Consider the following 23,638-nt stretch of genomic DNA (forward strand, 5'->3'; position numbering starts at 1 on the left):
GGTCATTGTCAAAATATTTTAACCGTTCGTAATTACTTATTTGTATGTTTTTGTCATCGTAGTTTTTTTTCTCATCCTTCACAAACGATATACCTGTTGTGTCCCACAGCATTTATAACAAAATAATAATAACATCCGCTTCAATACGTTTGATTGCGATGTTTATAAACGGGGCGAATAGTAATCATAAAGCCGGCCACTTTCAATCCTAGCCTGCTGTTATGAAAAATCGTGGAAATAACCACCCGATGTTAGGATCCATGTAAGATTCTAGGGTTTGGGGGAGAGGGGATCAGAATTCTAGAAATCCTCCCGAAATTTCTTAAAATTAAAATGAACGCTTATTTTCTTTAATGGGAAATTTGTGGTCCGATGAAAGAAATAATCTGTCAGTAAAAATGGTGAAATCAGAACTGTATGTCAAATTAAACTATATTATTATTGTCAAGAATTTTTTTCAATTTTTGAAAAATTATAACGAAATAATTTTTTGAAATGCGAAACAAAATAATTTAAAGTATGATTTAAATTTTTTTTTTTTTAAGAGAAATTTACAATCTATACCTTAAGTTATAGGGTGAACGTCGTATGGATAGATTTCGCTTGATTAGATTTTAAATTTAAATAAAAAACACATTGTAAAATTTTGATAATGAAGTATTTGATTATATTAATATTTTAATATTGTTTTTCATTTCGTTAGGTATTTATTATTTTACTTAATAAATTAAGATTATAAATAGGCTAGATTATAGAATAGATTATAGGCACAGTATCTATTGTCATTTGTCAATGACCTTTTTTATTTTTTGCTTATCAATTAGTCTCCGGGTCTACTATGTTTCAAAGGTGGCAACACTAGTTATATCATTATAATTCGTTGAGAAATAATTATTACAATTTTATTAGATAATATACGATTAATCAGTAGGCACCGAAATCACATTTTACAATATAACTTGAATGGTTAGGGTGAAGGCAATAATAAATTATAATACATTTTATCACAATTTATTTACAAAATTACTTGGCATATTCGAGTTTGTGTTAACATTATTTAGTTTTAGTTTATAGTCAAACCTTAAAAAAATTTTGTACAAATCGTTATCATTTGTTATTCTTGCTGCCTTGTGACCCTCGCTGACTCTCGTGTCGTACAAGTTTATTGTTCGCAACGATATAATAATAACAAAATTCGGACGTAAAAACATGCTTTCGTACTTCAACTTCTCAGCCCTCGTTGGCCTGAAACATGAACATAGAAACATTAATTTCCATCCACATCATCTTATGAGAAACCTTATGTATACAATTTTCAAGTTATTTGACATAAATTTAAAAAATATCGGGTAAGTGGATTTCACATCTGCTGTACGGTAGGTTACGAGTGGTAACACTTGGAATAGGTATAACTACGTGGTTATCCGTTTTTGATAAAACAAATAAGTACAACAAATTCGCCTGTTTTCAGTAAATTTTTTTTGAAAACTTGTAGCACTATCTTTCATTATCTGGGATAGTGGGAATGTGGTATCATAATTTTTTTTTTTTCAAAGGTTTTTAAAGGTCGTAGTTTTGCTATTGTTATATTTGTAGTTAGTCTCCGTTTTACTTGCGTTAATATTACTTATAAATAGGGATTTGACATAAGGTAATTATATAGGTAATTATACCTATATAGGGTATATATAAGGATGCCCTAAACTACATAAGCCCTGCATATAATTCGAAGTAGACCTTTTTAACGAAGCTGCATACCCTGCACGCTCCACCTGTCAGTAAATCACAATATTATTAAACAGCATAATTATAATATTATACGCGAGTAGAAAAAAAAACGGTGGCACAGTAGTTGTAGAGGGTATTATATTATTATTATTATTATTATAATATCACGCGTAGTATATAACATAATATACCTATATAATATAATATTACGTGTATAATAATATGAAACCAAGCGGCACGTTTAGGAACCAATGTTTGTCTAGTTGGTCACGGACGAGCGCGTCCTTGCGGCGGGCGGAGAGGACGGGACGGCGGCGGTAGCGGCACCCGACACCGGCTGGCGGCGCGCGGATGGACGGGCGGATGAGTGCTGTGTGTTGTAGTAATGCCCGCGCGCTCCTAGTAACGATTTATTAGTATAATATTAGTAGGGCTAGGATTTTGTAGCATTTGCATTTTCTTTCATAGTACTATAGGACATAGCTAATCAAAAACAAAATTCGGTTCATTCATCACAGAGTTCAAATATGCAATTTTGATTTTGTTTTTTTCGCATTTTCTTATGATATTCGTAAATAAATGCTTTTTTGGTACTTTTTTGTCAGTTTATTAGCTTTTTAATTAGTTTTTGTTAATTATACGCATATTTAACATTTTTAGAACGTTTACGTACATATTTATCTAAATTATTATTTATTAATTTATTTTAATTGTATTATTATATATACTTATTTCGTGATTTCGTAGTGAAATATTATCACCTTATCGGAAAATATTTCTGAAAATAGATTCTTAGATTTTGTCAAAGTGATCACCGAGTGAGGAGTAGTGGTTACGTAATACGTTGACATTTATCGACATTTAATAAAACAGTTTTTAATTTATTTTTTCAATCAATATTTATAAATTGTGCTTAGTTGTTCTAAGAATTACTTAGTATGAACATATAAAAATGTATTTAATAAATTATTTTTTGATATTAAAAATATTTTTCAGCTAAACTTAAAAATGTTCAAGTCTTTTTTAGTTGTATTTTCTTGGTTAAAATGTTTTTTTTTTTTGTAGCATTATTGGCAATTTTTTAATTCCTCTGTTGTACGTTTTGAACGCTTTATTTTCCTAGCCCTAAATATTAGTATAGAAGGTTCGGCAGACAACGACAAACGACGCCGCCACCGATCGGCGTACACGCGCACACACGCGCACGCGCGCTTTCACGCCTGCCAACGCTTCCCGCCGCCGCGTCCACGTCCTATCGGCTCGCTTACACGCGCACACACACGCACGCACGCGCACGTTCGTTATATTATATAAACCCTTCGCCTACCGACATATCGCCGCTGCAATTATTATTACGGGCAGCGCGGACGACCTGGGGCCCAATTCTTTAATCGCTTTGACAATTATTGTGCGACATATTAATTATCGCATGCGTTAAAATTATAAAATTATCGAATACGACTAAAGTATATTATTATCGAATTCGAGCAACGAGAGGTATTCTTGAACTAGTATCTTGAACAGAATATATCACATGCACATGCGTACGGCGGCGGCGCGAGTGAGCGAGCGCCGACGGATGGGCGGACGGGACAGGGAGGGGAACGAAAATGTTTACACGCGTAGGCGCACGTAAAAGGCGGCGATGGAGTGCATGCGCGCCCACGTTAACTCGACCCAAGGTTTATAGATAATAATTTATTATCTATAAACCTTGAACTCGACCGACCGGCCAGCTGCCGGGATCGGTTTTATTATTATAACCGCCACCGCGCCGGGCCACCCGCCACCCATCCCATCACAACGCAGTTCGTGTGCAAAGTAAATTATCATCTTCGTGTGCGTAGATACGGTCGGAATCCGTCGTATATTCTCGTAGTGTCTGTTTTGTGCAGCGCATCGCATAGTCGCCAGTCGGTAGCATAAACGACGTATATTTATTATTGTTATTATTATTATTATTATTATTATTATTATTATTAATATTAATATTAATATAATATAATAATACAATATTTTCTTTATTACGGAAATAAATTCCAATTACAGTTTTTTTTTTCTATAATAATATGTATATAATATTATATTATCTAAATACATTTTCGGTGATTTATATATAACAATAATAATAATAATAGTAGTAATAATAAAAGAAGAAATAGGTATTATTTAGTATTAATATCATACATTATAATATTTAAATTTATAAAATAAAAAACAAGATGAAATAAAAACGAGATATTTATTATGCTTCTATTGAACTATTATAGTAGGTGCCTAATTTGTTATGTATTTCTTAAAACATTTGCCATAAACATATTTAAAGAATTATAAAAAAAATCAATATTTTTTATTGAGTTACCTGCGGACATTAAAATATTGGATGGAGAATTTTGCATATAATTTTTAGTTGAATGTTTTGTGTAGAATAAATTTGAGGATCGGTAGTTTATTGGATTTATTTTTTGCAGTAATCTTGGACAATCAATCATATTATTTAATAATTTAAATAAAAACTTTAATTTAATTTGTATAAAACGTTGTTCTAACGGCTAAAAAAACTGATTGTAACATTATAGTCAGAATGGGGTGCTCTATAAACAAAACATTGATAACATAAAAATCTAATAAAATTATTTTGAATTTTGTTTAAATCTTGGATTTGTGTTAGTAAATATGGATGCCAGATTAGGAGGGCATAATCAAAGTGTGAACGGATTAACGAGTAGTATAATATTTTTAATGCAGATTCACTTCGACAGGTTCGTTTTAAAAAACCAAGCTTTCCTGACGCTTTATTCCTAATAAAAAGTATATGGTCCTTAAATGATAGTTTGGAGTCATATTTTACCCCAAGATCGTGTACCGTAGAGCCTCTTAATAAATTTATATTACCCTGCAAAGAATAATTAAATTGTATAGGCTGTCTTTTTAAAGAAAAAGTAATATAAGAACATTTTTTTAAATTTAATTGCATAGCATTTTGTTGGCACCATTTGTACATATTTTTTTTAAATCTAACTGTAATTCAACAGCGTCATTTAAGCAACTAATATTTTTGAAAATGTTTGCATCATCGGTTAATAATAGGATTTTAGAATGAGAAATGACATCTGAAATATCATTTATAAAAAGGCAGAATAATATTGGAGGTAAATGGTCTCTCTGTGGGAGACGACCAGAAGTGACGAGGACTTGTTCAGAAAATATAAATTTTGTATTTTACAATTTGGATACGGCCAGAAATGAAAGAATAAATCCAAGAAAGAAGTGGTTCAGTGAAATCCATATATTTTAAGTTTATGAAATTAATAATTTATGATAAATCGTATCAAAGGCTTTTTCCATATCGGTATAAATTACGTCAGTTTGTGATTGATTTTCAAATGAATCCAAGATTGCGTGTTTAAATATACAAAAATTTGTTATTGTTGATCTATTTTGCCTAAATCCGTGTTGGTCATTGGATAATAATTGTTTGCATAAAGGTGTAATAATATTGTTTACCAATTTTGAGAATAATTTAGGAATTATTGACAGTTTAGATATGGGACGATAATTATTAATTAAGCATTTGTTGCCTTTTTTAAAAATCGGGGATATATATGAGGATTTCCACTGCTCAGGAAAAATACCTGTTAACAAAGATTTATTAAATAAAGAGGTTATAGGTGGAGTGAAAGAAAAAAATGAAAAAGAAAATATTTAAAGCCTGGTTACTAGTTTCACACTTTCACTCAGAATCTTAATAATTTTAGTATATTAGCATATACCTGCAGTAGGTATGCCAAAACCAGTATACCAGTCATAGGCGTGTTTTCAGGAGGGGCCACGTGGGCACTGCCCCCCCCCCTCCACGGCAGACTGTGCCTCCAACAAAATCATGCGAGGGTAAAAAAAAGTCGTGCAGAAGTACCCTGCAGTACCTATAGATTTTGATTGATTGTAATATTTTTAGTTACGCATTTATTAAATTGTATCTAACCTGTGATAATATGGTTTTATCAGCTGAAAATATCCAATTACCGATTATAATTTCAAAAATGTACTTAGTTATTTTACGACTTGTTAAAATAATTTTGCCAGAAACCCAAAATATTTATTATTGATTAATTAATAGTTTTACAATATGTATGTTTTTACCTTGTATAATGGATAGGAAAAAAGTATTTTTATTTTTTTGACGATGGTTATACTTTTTGATCATAATTAAAAAATATTCCTACCATTGTGAATTTTTTAACAAAAAAATGAATGTTTCTCCATGTCTAAAAAAAAAAAAAAATAGGTCTCACAATTTAAAAATTTGTTGTGCCCCCTCGGCCACCAATGTCTGAACACGACTATGATACCAGTATACTTAATATACTTATATGAATCTATTCATATAATCTTACTAACTAGAATGATGTCTATTGTCTTTACCTACTGGCTACTCCGTACGCTGACATACCCGGCCGCACTTCCAAATGACAAATGGATGATTTTTCACTGTGGTAATTAATTTTGTACTATTTTTGTTCGTGTCGTCGCAGTGCGTCGACTGCAACGTTTATATGTATGTTTATTATTGATAATATACGTTTATATTCAATTTGTATTGTTAGTCTATGTATATAGTCTATAATGATGTTATATCTGTATATATAGCGTATTATAGTCTATAAAAATATGATTTACCGTCGACCGTCGACGTAGACCGATCGCGTATAGCCACGCGCTTTCATAATGACGTAATATCATAAACAAATTATGTGAAATCAAAATATTTTTCTAACTTCTAACGACAAACATTAAATAAAGACCCGCCAAAAAAATTACGCCAACTAAAATGTTACGCCAGGGGATCAATCTCCGGCTCCCCTCCCCTTCATAGTTCTGCCACTGTATATTTATTTCCGAGTATGGAAAAGCAAACCTTCTACAATGCTCATACTATAGTGCATATATATTATATATATGGGTATTGTGTTAGAGACCCTCTTTGTGAATATGTAGGCACCCTCTATTTGTGTAGACTGACGAGGGTTGGCCGACGATGCGATAATATTATGTATATATAACTAAGTGCGTCCCAAAATGCTTGGCATCGACAACAAGCATTGACATCGCCGAACACTGTCGGTTTTAAATAGTATTTCACATAAAGATTAAAAAAATACTCAAACGTTTACTGTTTGATATCCACACAGTCACTCGCCTAATATTTTAAATATTTTTCACTATCACCCTAAGTAGAAGTCGATGTCATTACAGAAAAAAAAAAAGATTGCATTACATCATCCATTTAGACTTGAGGCTATGCTTCAAAAACACCGTCTTTGGAACTTCACCGACGACGGCTATCGGGCTATATGCCAATATATTATGTATTATACAAATCAATATCATACTATAGGTATAGTGCACAATTTTTTCAAGAGCCACAAAGGCCTTAAGTATGGGTTTCAATTTGTGTATGTCAATTTTCCTTTAAAAAACGTAGGCGTAAATATGTAATTGTATTGTCTTTTCCTGACTAAATAATTAAATTGACATTTTGGCTAACAGTTGACATAATATTACATAACGAACAACCTTTTTTTTTTTTTACAAAAATTCAGTTTTTAAGTGAGTTATGAGCATTTTTAATTTTCGCTATAATATAATATACGCAAAACTTGCTAAAAAATGTAATTATTGTAAAAAAATCCACATAAAAACACAGATAATGTCCTTACCATTAAGTGTTATGATAGGCCGTTTCACTCTAATTTTTTATTCAACTAACGAAGCCAAACGCGATTCACTGATCATAGGTTGTCCATACGCGCACTCGTAAGACGGATACAAAACAAATACGTGTTTGGCGTCCTCATAATGATGCAATACCGTACTGCCCCCTTTGTTATTATTATTATTATGTCTCAAGCTTATATTATAATTTTATTGATATTTTTAGAAAAAAAACTAAAAAAAAATGGAAAATAAAAATGTCCGTAAAGAGCTCAAAATACATCAAAATATTTTGAAAATGTTATGGTGTATAGAAGATGCTAAGATAAACATTCAGTCAAAATTTCATGTATCTACGGTAATTTTTTTTAAAGTTACACCAAAAACCAAATTCAATTTTGTGAAAAATCGATTTTGCGTAAAAATTCCCGTTTTTCCTTAATTTTTCTTTTGTTTTTCCCGGCGCTTTTGAAAACCACTGGGAAATTTAAATTTTGACCTCCCCAATGCACCAACGATATTCACTTTCTGATCGAACAAGATACTGAAGTTGAAAATCGTAGCATTATTTCGACTACTTATCGTGTACCCAGACACAAAAAAAATAAAAAAATAAAAAAACACACATCATTGTAAAATCAATACATTCATCGTTCCACTCAGAATCTAAAATTCAAGCTATCATAATTTCCATAGAAGAAATACGAAAATCCGGGTTTGACCAATCATGGGAAGTTATAATTAATAGTAATTTACGGCACAAAAGTGTTGTAATTTTTTATTATCAGTGTTATCACATAATATGATAGTATTAGCTATATTAAATATAATGATAATATAATATATCCTTAATTCTAATTTGTTTCTCCTACAAGAAAACTACCCTAAATTATTTGTAATTTGAAAAAAAAAAATTAAATACCTATACGAAATTAGTAATTAATAAATTACCTTCATATTTCATTGATTTCTCCACAATAAATCCGTAACCCAACAATAATAAATCTTTAACAAATTTGTCAAAATCATTTGTCTCTCCTTTAATGAGTGTTTCATCATAGTAGGTATGTCAAATTAAATAAATTTTCTTTTAAACTATTAATGAAGTCAATATTATTCATCTTTAATTACAATTAATTAAATATACTCCAATATAGCCAAAATTAGTACAAAAAATAATAGTCACTCAACAATTTACATCACTTTTACCATATCATTTTATACTACCTATTAAATCCAGATTTTTTTTTAAATTTATCTCAACTATAATTCTGTACATATGGGAAATACCTTCTTATATATTTTATATTGTTAGTTATATCAGTAGGTTATAGTCTATAGGTATAATATCTGTAATTTATAATTAAAGGGAAAAAAACCACAACATAATATGTTTAATATTATTAGACATTTTTTGTTTTGTAAATAAATACAACATAAAAATAATATAGGGTGATTAATTTTTCTTTCTCTTCTTTTTCCTTAATAGTATAAATTTAATAAATGTAATAGTAAACAATTCAAACAATAGAGTTATATCAAAACTGTCCAAGTAATAAATGTGATTTTCATCGAGAACAAGCTTGGTAATGTTAGTATTAAATATTTTCGACGCTGAATTCATTGAAAAATTGAAAAAATGAAGTTGACTGAAGCATGGCTGAAGAATTCAAAGGCACATGAATACATTATCACAACTTGGTAAACATTTGCTTTTTATAATTTTAAACCTTATTACTGGCTATTTATACATTAAAAAATAAATAAATAAAGACCTTAACTTAAATTAATAAATTAATTCTAAGTTTCCATATAACCATTAACTTAACTGAGTAAAAAAAAAAAACAGGATAACTACTAACTATATTATACTTTTTAAAATATATTATATCAACTTAATTTAACTCAATTAAAAATTAACTTACCCAGACTTACATCACGATACTATTACTACTTTAAATACAATAATTTTTATTTATATGTTTTTCTTGATGTTTAGTGTAAGAGGGATTTTTGGTTTTTCTATACAAATTGTCAAACGTTCTGTAATACCTTGCCTCATCAATTGATCAAATTAATTAATCTAATTTTCTTAACATTTTTCAGATTAAAGTTTTTTTTTTTTTGTAATAAATGTTTATTAAATTATTTTAATAAATTGTAATAATATAATAATAATAATTAGGTAAATGTGTAATAAAACATAGCATTAAAAAATTATTTTAAACATTACAGTACATTACAATACAGAACTTTACTATTGTTAACTATCATCTATAATTTACGCAAGATCAGTGTCGCTTTTTGGTAACTCTAAAAAAAATAACCTTAGATTATACGTGACATTAATATTGATATATTACCATTCAATAAGGGAACTGTTTTATTTGACCATGACCTTGTCTTTTTCATAATACTTTTCTAGATAAGAATCTAAGTATTTTGAACACTTTTTTTTTTTAATTGTTAATAAACTAACTTAAAATATACTAAGCTAACATTTCTAAATTGTTATCAACTCTGAAATACCTACATAATTTTTTTTAAAAGAAAACAATAATAATTGTAAAAATATATAGTACCTAGTGAAATAGTGAATGGTAAACACAATTTTGGTTTCAAGACCTTTTAAATTCTTTTCAACTGATCAAGTGTCCTTTCTATATTTTATTATGATATTCTATAATGCCTCCATTATGCATAATATTATATAATGTATGTGCCAATGGGGTTATAAGACTGTAAAGATAGACATATTACGTGTGTTCTAAAAGTCTCTAATAAATTTTAATAACAATTCTATAAAATATAAAGTATACCTATCTGTTGAGTGCAAATGCATAAATGACTCTCCTGAAATAAATTCAACAAATGTTGCCTAAAAGAAAAAATAATTGATTACTCAGAAAAAAAATACTACTAGAAAATTGAGGTAGGAATCATATAAATAATATAAAGATTGTTATATTATTATGTCAATGGAAGGATAGATATTACATACTACGTAATTAATGTATACAATATGTAATAAATAATAATATACTGTACTACTGTATTATAATAACCAGTATATTAAAATACTAAACATTAATATTAATATTAAGATTTTATTTTTATTTAAAGATATACAATTTATATATAGAAGGTAATGAGGTAATTAATATTCTTCAGCTGATGAAACATATGAAAAATCTTATGAACAATACTTAATTATTGACTCCTAATTGACAATTTTAATTGTTCTACAAAATCCTTGAAGAATATGATTGCTGCATCCACATCTGCCTCACTATGACGTGGACTTTGAATACTTCCGTCACCTATATTTACCAGATTTCTTAAATATTTTGAATATATATCTGGCGGTACCGAATGGTTGTTTTTCCCTGCCTTTCTATCGAAGACGCAACATTTAACCTGATATAGATAAAAAAAAATATTAAACTAATGAATAAATGGAAATTTGTTTCAGGTGTTTAAATTTTTTGAATTTTGTCTAATTAATTGTACTGGTTTATTATACAGTGTGGCTGTGTGATTCTCTAAGCATGCTCATTCTCATTACCTTTAAAAATGAATTTGTTCAAATTCTTATTTATGGTATTTTTAAATATATTAAAACAATTCTTCAGATTTGTACTAATGAAAAATAAAGTGAGCGTGCTTGATGAATAACCAGTATAATAAATGGGTTAGCAAAAATGTAATATATTTTGTGTAGGTACCTTAGTTTTGGTAATCCAATGCTTTTGGCGTTTAATTGCCAAACTAAGGGCCTTTTTTTCTTCTTTGGGTGTCTCTACAGCATTTAACCACGGCATGTCTGCAATTAAAGGTCCGTGTTTCGGGCACCACCACGAAGAACACCACTAAAACATATAAATTATGTTTCTACATTATGGATTTATAATTAAAAGTTAATTGTAATTATAATTAATTTGCTATCGCTAATAAAACATTGTTGTATATATGACCAGATTTAAAGAATAGGGGCAGCCCCGAGATATAATATAATTTGATAATTAAACATAAACCTGTAACTTTGATAATGTTAAAAATAAAATAACTTTCAAGTATGTGATTGTAATCCTTTTTTTTTATTATTTTCTATTTAAGTTATTTGTTGTGTTAAATAAGTACATTATTTTAAACCATAAAATATTAATTTTTTAATTTTTAGGATTTTTAATTAATTGTAACTACTAACTACCTAGTGCAGTTATAAATAATATATAATAAATAAAAACTACGACTGTATAAAATTCCTTTCCTTCATTTTTTACAATCCTGGGTTTAATTTCAATACGAATTCATAAGCACAAATTGCTTCAGTGTAATTATTAATAACTTTTTCTATAGAACCTACATAAATAAAATTAAAATTATAGAATAAAAATAAAGTGAAAATTCCCCCCAAAAAAAAGCTTGGCCTGTCAGTGGTGAATAATTAAAATGTGCTTGGCAGGGAAAAGGTTAAAACAATGTAATGTGCCTTTACTCATGTTTAATTCTGAATACATATATATTTCTCATAACCATATTATAAATATTGACAGATGTATTGTCACATTCAAAAACTTTTGTATAATGTGCTAAAGCATCATTAAGATTTCCAATGTTCTTGAACAAAACATCTGCTTTCAATCGATATGCATATAAAATTCATTAGATTCATCAATTTCTAGAATTCTTTGATAAATGTCCACCAAATCATTATCAAGTTGGCCAAATTGTTTTTTAACAACTGATATATTAAGCAAAGCATTATAATAGTCTGGTTGAAGTTTAATCACCATATTCTTCGTTAACCATTCCAATATCACAGTACTGTCTCGTTATAGTTAATAATAATAATAATAATAATAGTAAGATAAGATAAATAGTACTAACAACTATTACCTAGAGGGCTAGGACATTTTATCAACATAATTCTTGGGATACAACAATAAGAATTTTACATATAATAGGATATAAATATATAATATTGTCTGTCAAATATTAATATAATATGAGATAAACATGTTATGAAAGTACCAGTCTCGGGCGAAACAGAGGACATCTCAGAGATAGGTGAAGTACTAAATAAACAGGTTTAAGAGTAATCCACCTTTATAAAAGAATCATTTCAAAGAATGGGGTATAAAAGATGAAAAAGGTTAGCGATTGACATAAAATAGACATATGATTGAGATTAATATACCACTAAAATAGTTAAACATCATAAAAAATAATAATATACATTGAATGGGATATTTTATATTTTATAAATGATTAATACTTATTGAAAATTCATTGTGCAGGATACACACGGATGGGCCATAAGCATTTCCGAGAGGATAGCAGACGGACACTACATCTGTGGGAACGTCTATACTCTTATCGACGGCTAGGGGAGTAAAGGTAGTACTATACAGAAGACCCTGGAACGGGCCATATTCAGATGTGATCTGACCAAGCCAGCCAAAGCACTTTCACCCTAGTTAGTTCTCTGATTTATTATTTGGTACTTAGAAAATATCAAATTAGAATCAAATAATTTCTAAACAGTTACAATTACTTCATGTTCTGACTTTTCTATGAACAGCTTAACAAAATTTACAAGTGTTTCTATCTGAGGAATAAAATACAATATCTACAATAATATCAAGACTACACAATTAATTTTACCTGCATCTTATGCTTAATCCCTTCTATTCCACTTGAGAGCGACATCATGACATTGATTAGGTTTGGTTTTAAAATAACAGCGCATTTAAACCTGTTGAAAAATGAATTATGGTGTAATTACTAGTTATGCTGAATAGAATCATTTTACAAGGATAATGTTCTATTAATTAAATCAAGTAGGTACCAAGTAATATGTTTATATCATGGGAAACAAAAATTAATAATAAAGAAGGTAAGAAAATTACAATAGCACAATATATTAAGCTGAAGTCTAAGAAAGAAATAAAACAGTTGTAATCATACAATAATCAACGTTTAAAAAATAACTGAAATTAAATGAATGCATGCAAAAGTATACTAATAGTATCAAATATGTAAAATAATAAACCATTTATTAATGAATTATTAATGTTATATTCTGAACTTCCATATTAAAATTCACTTCGTTTTTGTATTACCTATTCTTGATAATTATCAAAAATGTTACATTTTAAAATATAGCTAGATATAAACAATATAATCAACACATACAGTTGAATTGTGGTAAGTAAAAATATCCAAAATCTATTGTGTAATGAAGTTACCTACTGACTTTATGCAGTTCAATGGTGGTGTAAAATGTAGATGAATTGCCCATTACAGAATTCATAGAAAAAATATATATTTTATACATTTAAGCATATTTCGGAGATTAGAGAATTCAGCCTGTATTTCATATTTAAGAATATTTTGTATTCTTGTTCATAATAAAAATATTTTTTAGTTGTAAATTACTAAGTTGAATACCTACACAAACTGCAAGAAAAAAAATTTTTAAATTAAAAATCATAAACTATAGAAGTTGATCAATAACTTGTTTGTTATTAAATTAGAAATTGTTTTAAATGTGACTTATTTTAAATACTTTACCAAAGAAAAAATGTACAATACCTACATATTTATTTAAGTTTAATCATATTATTAAATGGTAAATGTAAATATATTAAATTCATTATGTTTTAAGTAAACATATCGTTATTTTACATATGTTTCTTATTGTAACTTGCATATACATTTTTAAACTCATTGAAGTAAAAGAAAAGCGTATTATCTGAAAATTTTACCAATTTAAGGATTATTAGGAGAATATTTGGAGGGTTTTTTTAGAGCATATTTTAAACTTTTAATATTGTGTTAATCAATATTAATATTACCTTGGAAGAGCCAAATCCAGATCATGTATTGTGGTTAGGCCAATTTTCCAATGAGCAAATGCATTTTCCTGGTTCATAAGAGCCGCGCAACAAAATGAGTTTTTTGCATTTTCTTGATCATCCTTTTCCAGATACAAATCCCCCATTTTCATGCAAACATCAGAAGCATTTAAACGATTATTAGATTTCCGGTATGCTTGAAAAAGTTTTGTGTACAGGTCTAATAGGTCTGTGCCACCTGGATGTAACTGGATACATATTTTTAGATATTTCACAGCTTCTTGATAATCTTTAATGTTTAACAAATATATGAGAGCCAGATCTAAGTTCAACTTATAATCTTCAGGTATAAGTGTTAAGCATTTCTTATACATTACAGTACACAATTCCATTTCCTCGAGATAGCAATATGTAACCGCTATATTCTTTAATAAACGTACATTTTTTGGTTCTTGCGCCATTGCTTGTATAAACGCATTTAATGCATTTTGGTACTCTTTTATTTTGAAATAGGACATTCCTAAATAGAAATAAACATTTGACATATCCGGGTCTATATCTAAGATCTGTTCATATCTCAAAATTGATTTTCTAAATTTACCACATTGGTAATATGCATATGCCAAGTAGTTTAATGTTATTGGACATTTTTTTGCATTGTTGTGGGCAATCTTAAATTCCTTTTTAGCCTCTTTTATTTTATTTAATTTCAAAAGTAGTTTGCCGTGATCATTACGTACTTTATCTAATGTGGGATTCAAAGCTAAAGCACGTACATAACACGCATCAGCATCGACTAGTTCATTTGTATCAGATAAAAAGTTGGCATAATCTGTCCACGCTTCCACATCATAAGGTTCCATTGCACATACTTTAAATAAGCAAAGTTTTGCTGAATTGTTATTAGATTGTTTTATATGAACCAAGGCCAAATTTATTAAAATTTCCCGACAATTAGGATTATTGATTTCGGCTCTTTTTAACCACTCAATACACTTTTCGTAGTTTTTTTGGTTGAAATGTGATTCGGCAATACGTAGAATAATATTTAGCTCTTTTGGATTTTGTTTAAATGATTCTTTACATAGATTTTGTTTATTTATGAAATTTTCATTTTGAAATTTGGATTTGGCAGATTTCAAAATATTGTCTAAAAAAAATATAAATATATTATATTATAAACAATTTAGAACATTGAAAATTAATTAATATTAAGTTATTTCAATAAAAATTAGATTCATATGGAATATCATTCTATGACAAAATGCGATAGAACAGAAGAACCACCATGCTTTTATTTTATAATCCTTGGCCACTGTTAGAAAACTTAATATAACTTGAAGAAGGGGCAGATTCATTGTGTTTAATGAAATTTCATTTTCATTTGACTTTTTTAATTAAAACAGAAAACATTAAAAATAGGCTTTTTTTACTTGAACAAGTTATTTCAAATTTCAGTAACAATTTTAATAAGTCTACAACATTTAAATGTAGTGTTTCTTGTGTAAAACAAATTTGTTGAGGACAAGTTTGTTAAAGTAAAGGTTTATTGTCTAGTATATTTTAAATATTGAAAGGGATGTTGCAAATAACATAAAAAAAGAATCATTGTCAGAAAAGTACAGCAAAAAACAAGGAGTTTTAAAATAATATATTATATTATATTATATATTAACCAATATCAAACGTTTGTTATTTGCATTTTTTATATTGATTGTAATTTCCAAAATATTATATTGTAATCATAAGATAATAAATTGTTAATTTTTTAAATGTAATATAGTGGTTTATATACAAATAAATAATATTTTGAATTTCTGTAGACTGAAGTTGTGTTTCAAAAAATATGTTATAAATTGTTTTGTTTGTTTTGTGTAGGCATGTGTGTATTTGTGGGTTAATGAATATATTTTAATGTATAATTTTACAGAAAAACTATTAATTAGGATAAAACGATAAACTTAGAGTAAGAACACAACTAGAAACTTCAAAATGAATTTTAGTTTATTTAATGCCATATAGTGCACAAAATATTAAAAGAATAAAAGGAAAATTAATAGTTTAACAAAAATATGTATTATTTTATTGTGGACCAACTATGATAAAATTAAGTGAAATAATACCAAAAATATCTCCTTATTTTCCTAAAAATCCAAAAATTATTTTAGAATTAACTATGTGTTGTAATGATTTAGTAGGTTTTGTAAGATTATCTAAAAACAAATATATTATATATATTATATATACAATTTAGATCATTGAACATTAATAAATATTAAGTTATTTCAGTTAATAAATAGGTATAATAACAATTAGATTCAAATGGAGTATCATATACCATAAGAAGTCATGTATATTTAAAGCAAAGGTTTACTGTCTACTAGTATATTTTAAATATTGAGAGGGATGCTGCAAATACCATAGGAATCTTTGTTAGAAAAGTACAGAATATAAATTATCCACTTCCGACTTGGCTAGTTGTCGTTTCTGGCGAAACCTGCCCGCACGAAACCAACTTTACGAGTACCGACATTTCTGCCGGCACGTGTCCCCAATTTAGGTGGGTGGCTGACGGACTTGTTCTATCTGCCGACCTGGGCAACCCACCTTCCCGTACTTCAGTCGTAATACATTACTGATAGAATATACTACAATATTTTACATTACAACAAATGTATAATTATTTATTCAAGTTATACATACTGTTTATTTATTTTATTAAGATATAATTAAAAAAAAAAAGAGATGACACCGATATAACCATATTTCATTATACTAGGAAGGTTTCGAGTATGTTATATAAATATTGTAATATAAAGTAATATAAAATGAGTATTGAATTGAGTTTGGATAGAAAATTAAATTAAATTGTTCGTCATAAATTTAAAGTAGTATATTCCATATAAAAATATGGTAATAACAAATAGGGTGCCGTTAACATTATATTTTTTAAAACCCAGATTCTGTTTCAGATAAGTATCTTAAAGCAGTTAAAAAAAAAAAATTGTCTTTTAGTCATAGTTTACATATGCCCATGTAAAAATAACATAACAATAGATAATACTGAAAAAAAAAATAGCTTACCCTTGCCTTCTGCGTCATGTTTATTATATATCTAAAAAAAATAAATATATAATTATATAAATTTAATCTAAACAATTTTGAATAATATTAGTTTATAGGTACCTCTATAGCTCTATAAAGCGGTGCTACAGTATCTCTATCGGCTTTTCTAATGATTGATCCAGCCAAATCCTTGACTATTGTAAAATTTAGTTCATCAAATTTCTCGGAGATGAATTTAAATCTTTAAAAAAAAAAAAAAAAAAACACGACTTGATTATACTAACTGAAACATGGAATGATATAAAAAATTGTCCCAATAGTATACCTGGGTTTCAAATGTATTTTACTAAAATTAAATAAAATCAAAATGATAGCGTAATAGTGCCTGTTTATTAGAAATAATTTTATTATAGACTCATATAAATATGGTTTTGTAGAAGCTAGTTTTTTAAAAATATCTTTAACAAACAACTTTTGTAAAACTTCTTTTAGTTTACTATATATACAGATCTTCTTCGTTAAATAACAATTAATTTTCGGTTCAATTAAAAAATATTATTTTATCTGATAATTTGTTTAATGATTATCTACTATTAGTGATATGAACATAAATATCATTAGTAATTACAATATAGATAACGAATAGGTACTTAGATAGCTAGCTCCTAAAGACTTCCACTCACTGATTAATGTGTGCACAAGATTTTCCAATAATAAAATACACTCTTGTATACTTAGATCATATTATGTTTCTAAAATGTAATAATAGTAACCTAGATAATGATAATGAAGCAGGGGTTCTCCAAATTGATATAACCGATCACTTTCCTACTATCACGTCAATTCCTCTCAATAATAACTTAATTATTGAAAATGATACCATTTCTAATGCATTACCATAGGATAGTATAGGAAAAAAGACGAACAGTGGCAAACAGTCATCAATGAAAATAATATATAACTCATTCTAAAATTTACATTATACAATTAATGTGTACACAATTGATAAAACAATCTTATTAAAAAATAAAATACTAAAGAATAGATGACTACCATCCTTGTATGTCCTTCACGTCGCAAAAATGAACTTTCCTTTTAAAGTTAAAAAAAATTCTCTTAATAAAAATCTACTAACCCAAGTACTACAAAAAATACAGAAACAAATTTAATTAAAAAAAAAAAAAAATAACTTAAATAAAATTAAGTTCAGTTTATATTCAAATAATCTAAAATCCACTTGGGAATTTAATAAAAAAATATTACAGGGGGAGAAAAATTGTAAAATAAGGAAACTATAAAACTTTTAAAGCTCAATTATGATTTAATCACAAATGCTCAAAATAAACCAAAGAAAGTAACTGATGAATTTAAAGAATTTTCCTATTCATAGGACAGAATTTGGTTGATAAATTTAGTAACAGTGAATGGATAGAAACCAATAAACTATATGAAATATAGCGTGAAATATCATTTGATGACTTCTTTTTAAGTCCTGTTAATAGCAATGAAGTGATAGATGTAACAAACAATTTATAAAGACTGCTGTGGTCTTTGATAAATTATTGGTCAAACTACCAAAAAACATTTTATCATTTATCCTCTAGCGCGTAAGTATAACTTTAGTTTATCAGTAGGTAAATCAAAAAATTATATTTTGTACATAACTTAAATAAATAAGCCCTAATATGTATATTTATGCACTATACTTTTTATTTATAAAGGTATTTAGATTGAAAATAAAAGAAACCAAGATCTGTAGCTATACACTGAGACCTTTATACACAATAATATTTATATAACTATAAATTATTTACTTTTCCAGGTCATTTTCTGCTAAGATTTCACTTATAACTGCGATTGGTGCTTCACAGTCTGTATGTTTTGAACAAAATAATTCCTGTAAGTATAATAGTTGTTAATGTATTATTTAATTAAATATATTAATTATATTAATGTTTAAAAATAATAAAATTAGTTTTACAGGTTTTTCAACAATTTTAAAATAAAGAAATTATGACAATGCTTTGCAAAAGAGGCATTTTTAGACAACTGTCTCACTTAATAAGGCCTCACACACATTTATTGTCTTCAAAGTAAGTTAAATGGCATAATTATACATATTCAGTAGGTAGCTCACATTTAGATTTATTAATCTGCTGTTACGCACTTGTAATATTAAGACAATATATGTGGGTTTGATGTCTTCTTAATTGTAAACATACTACAAATATTTCCAATAACAAGTACACCACAATATTTTTGGTACCCCGATCTCCCGTTTTTCTGTATGATTTATGAGAATCCCTAATAAGTAATAAAGAATGTCATACCAGGGTCTGAAAATCTCAATAATTATAATATATATTAAAATATAAATTTAGAAGAATAAAAATATATAAGGTGAATCTATTTCTCATTAAAACGCCTTATAATAATGACTTATCAATTCAGTAATTAGAGCCCTCGTAAAATTTACCAAATTGCAAAATAGAATTTTACTCCATAACATGATATCATAGTAAAAAATATGTCCCACAGACATCCCATATACCTATTATAATATAGTTGAATTATTAGTATATTACTTACAAAATCTACAAGAGGTTTACTTAGACTCATGGTTTAAAATAGTAAGCACAAGTGATTTCGCAAATTGGCAAAGACAATTTATATTGATCCAGATGTACTGTTGACAATCGACTGCAAAAACAAAATATATATTATTATAATAAGTGCATTCTATTGAAAAAATATATTATATAAATGTACATATCTAGTTGAAAACAGATTTTGTGCATTGTTTAATTATTGTGTTTTCAATAATTCAGTTTTAAATCCTGGAGGTGAGTTTTTAGATAAAACAAACATAATATTATAATATTGTGTCGATGAACACTAGTAAAGCGAACAGTGAACAGTGTAGCTTGGTACTTTATGTTGGCTGTCGTTTCTAAACAGGTATTCAGAGCTTTTATAATATATATATATACTGTCAAATGCTACAACTTGGGACAGGATAATTAATTTTAGGTTTATTCGCCGTAGCTGCACTGTATTTGAGATAATCTACTTTTTTTTTTAATCAATATCTACACAAGATTGTCTATGGACTCAATGTGATAATACAGCCCAAAACATAAATAATAATAATGGAGAACCATCACAACGGTTTACACTATTTCTAAATAGTAATTAGTCCTCAAAAATTTTATCTGTAAGTCATTATCATTACATTTGTATTTTTTATTATTCACAGATAAGTATGTGTAGTTTAAAATTAAAAAAATGAACTTCAGTTTGATTAATTTTTAAACGTTGTACCTTATGATTTATGTGTCATGTAATATAACTTGGGACAAAGACACATAGGTACACATAAATTGTTTTTAATATAATTAATAATTACTGTTGATCACTCTGAAATATGTCAAAACCAGAGGCAATATTGAATTATGACGAGATACATTTTACTGACGACCCAGGAATAGTCAAAGTCACCTATGTTAAAATATACATTTTTTGAATTTTTTTTTTCTAAATACTACAGAACAACATTATTAAAATGTTTATATTTGTCCCAAGTTGGAATTGGTATTGGAAACATGATTTTTAGCATTCTTAATAGACTGGTATAAACAACACCCTGTGTACAACTTGAGACAAAAATAAAAAAATAAAAAAATTTACTTAGGTAAAACTAAAATTTTTAAAACCATAAAGGTGTCAAAGAGCAATCCAAGAATATACTTTTAACACCAAAATCAAGATTGTGGCTATCCTAGTTTAGAAGTTATGCAAGCCTAAAGTTCAAAACTGTCCCAAATGGTAGCATTTGACAGTATAATATATATATTACGGTAAATTATGTTATATCTGAAAATAATGGTATTCGCTGGTTATTAACGTTATTTAGTAACAAATGTGGGTATTATCGTTATTTTCTGGTGAATAACGTTAATAACCGTATGATATGGGAAATGTTGATTATAAAATAATGTTCAACGAATAGGTAATGATAATATTGTGATCGCTAAACTGATTGTGCGGTACTAATTGGGTAAACCAATAAAACTTAATCGGGCACAGCTAAGGTGGACCTATAGGTACATATTATAACATTGGTGGTTACATTTGAACATAATATCATACCTAGCGAAAATTATATTATAGTTGATTATACTTTAGTATATGTACAAGTGTCGTCGTATGTACTAGTTGGAAATGGCTAAAATAAATACTGACTTTTGAATCAGGGACTGGGACATAGATGATTTTTATGGTTCCAGTTCCTGTTCAGTTCCCAGTACAACTAAAATTTCGGTTTCGTATATTTCGGTTCCCATTGTCCAAGTGTGGTATGGCGTAGATGTGGTCGCGGTACGGTGGAGCAGTGGTCGAGGTATGAACGGGTGGTAGTTTGGTTTCGGTGTGTGGTGGAGGGGTGACGCCGCCTTGCGTGCCGAATATTATGTTTTTTTTATCATAGAGGAGTGATGTCAATTATTAAATACAATTTTACTGAAACAATATTGTCTATACATTTAGGAATTATAATCCGGCAGCCGGAAGTCTTTGGGTCATCGGTTTATTACACGAAACCACACACACACACACACACACACACACATGACATTCTTATCCAAATTATGTACATAACCAATTTTATAAAATATGGCATGCGATAAATATGGATATATCAATTTAATTATTTGAGCAATGATAAAGTAATTATTCGTGAGCATTTAACTTTAAACACTCATCGGCCCATTTGACAATCACTATAAATGGAAATGCGTTTCGATAACAGATGGCGCGTTTGAATTGACTTTCGGTCTTTTAAACTAAAATTGATGGTCGTAGCGATGACCTTCAACATTGCTCATATTATCAAGCCCTTTAAAAATTGAGTGCGCGTACTGGCGGATACATAGGTCGGTTCCCGTTGGCCAGGTCTGGTAAGGCAAAGCGGTGGTCGCGGTACGGAGGAGCGGTAGTCGTGGTATGGTAGAGCGGTGGTCGCGGGACTCAGGGGCGGTAGTCTTGGTATGTCGGAGAGGCGGACGTGGTACGAACAGGTTGTCGTTCGGTCGTGGAGTCGTGGAGGGGTGTTGTGCACCGAATACCTATCGTATTTATTTTTGTAGAAAAGCGCCGCGCTGTATCAAAACACAGTTTATCTGAAAAAACATTTTTCTATGCGTTTGGTAATATTATTATAACCATCGATGGTCAGTGGGTAATCGGTAATCACACACACATACACACACACACACGCGCGCGCGCGCGCGCGCGCGCTTCATATGTACACAAACACAATAATTATATTTCGAAAAAATGATACGAGTTAAATTAGTATTGTACTCGTCAATCAGTTTTTTATCATCGCTCTTGCACCACAAAAAATAAAATAACACAGCACGCGCCGCAAAACAATAGAGGTAATAATGTAATAATGACGATAAAGTATTTAATCGAGAAAAGGCGACAAATACCTAATAATATATTATAATTATTCATAATATAAACCGAAATGTATTGTAAGTCAAAATATACCTACGACTAACAATGTATTATTAAGGAACTATAGGTACTAGGTATGCTATGCCGCCATTTTGAGACAAATTATGTTATATGAATTTCCCTCCCTTTATTTTATCATTAATAAATGACTCGCAAAATGGTGGCACAGCATACCCATTAAATGTAGAGCCTTAGTATTATGTTCATAATAATATTACCTAAGAGATTGTAAAACGTCTGCCACAGGTGAGTGATTAGTTTGATAGTAGACAGCCAGGTGTGCTGCGCCGATCGGCTTTTGTCGCGACTTGAACGGTGAACGTGGAGTGGAGTGGAAAGGGGATTGGAACGCGACTCTTGCAGCAGTCGTCAAACGTTTGTTTATTAAATAATGACAGAAAAATAATTAGCCGAAAAAAGAATGTTATTTAATAGTTAAATTAATTATGACGATCGCCGAAGTATTGTAAAACCGTATGAAAGACGAACGAGGAACGATCGAACAAAGAACTGTGTGGACGCGGTAAGAGTGTTAAGAAATGAACAACCTGAGAAGACAATAATTGAGAACTCACGAATGTACAGCGGATGGCAACGCATGCAGTACGTTGTCGTTCATACGAGGGGAGATAACGTTAGTCAACAATGGCGTCCGACGATCCGATTGGCCTCTCGGGGCTTGTTGGCGCGCGGTGAAGTAGAACCCGCGGGGTGTTGCTCGCAGAGCGTGCGCACGTTTTGGTGGTGGT

General features: G+C 29.0%; 1 protein-coding gene across 1 annotated transcript; it reads right to left on the reverse strand.

Moving 5' to 3' along the window:
• Nucleotides 1-10,595: 10,595 nt before the first annotated feature.
• LOC100573799 (probable UDP-N-acetylglucosamine--peptide N-acetylglucosaminyltransferase SEC) lies at nucleotides 10,596-19,988 on the reverse strand. Its single transcript, XM_003243527.3, has 8 exons — nucleotides 19,959-19,988; nucleotides 19,184-19,266; nucleotides 17,490-17,610; nucleotides 17,388-17,418; nucleotides 14,304-15,453; nucleotides 13,111-13,201; nucleotides 11,169-11,312; nucleotides 10,596-10,860 (listed from the first exon to the last, which is right to left on the reverse strand). Exons 1-8 carry the CDS (start codon nucleotides 19,986-19,988, stop codon nucleotides 10,654-10,656), a joined length of 1,857 nt encoding a protein of 618 aa, XP_003243575.1. The 3' UTR covers nucleotides 10,596-10,653.
• Nucleotides 19,989-23,638: the final 3,650 nt, after the last annotated feature.

This window comes from Acyrthosiphon pisum, chromosome X, assembly GCF_005508785.2.
Source record: "Acyrthosiphon pisum isolate AL4f chromosome X, pea_aphid_22Mar2018_4r6ur, whole genome shotgun sequence".
NCBI classification, from domain to species: domain Eukaryota; kingdom Metazoa; phylum Arthropoda; class Insecta; order Hemiptera; family Aphididae; genus Acyrthosiphon; species Acyrthosiphon pisum.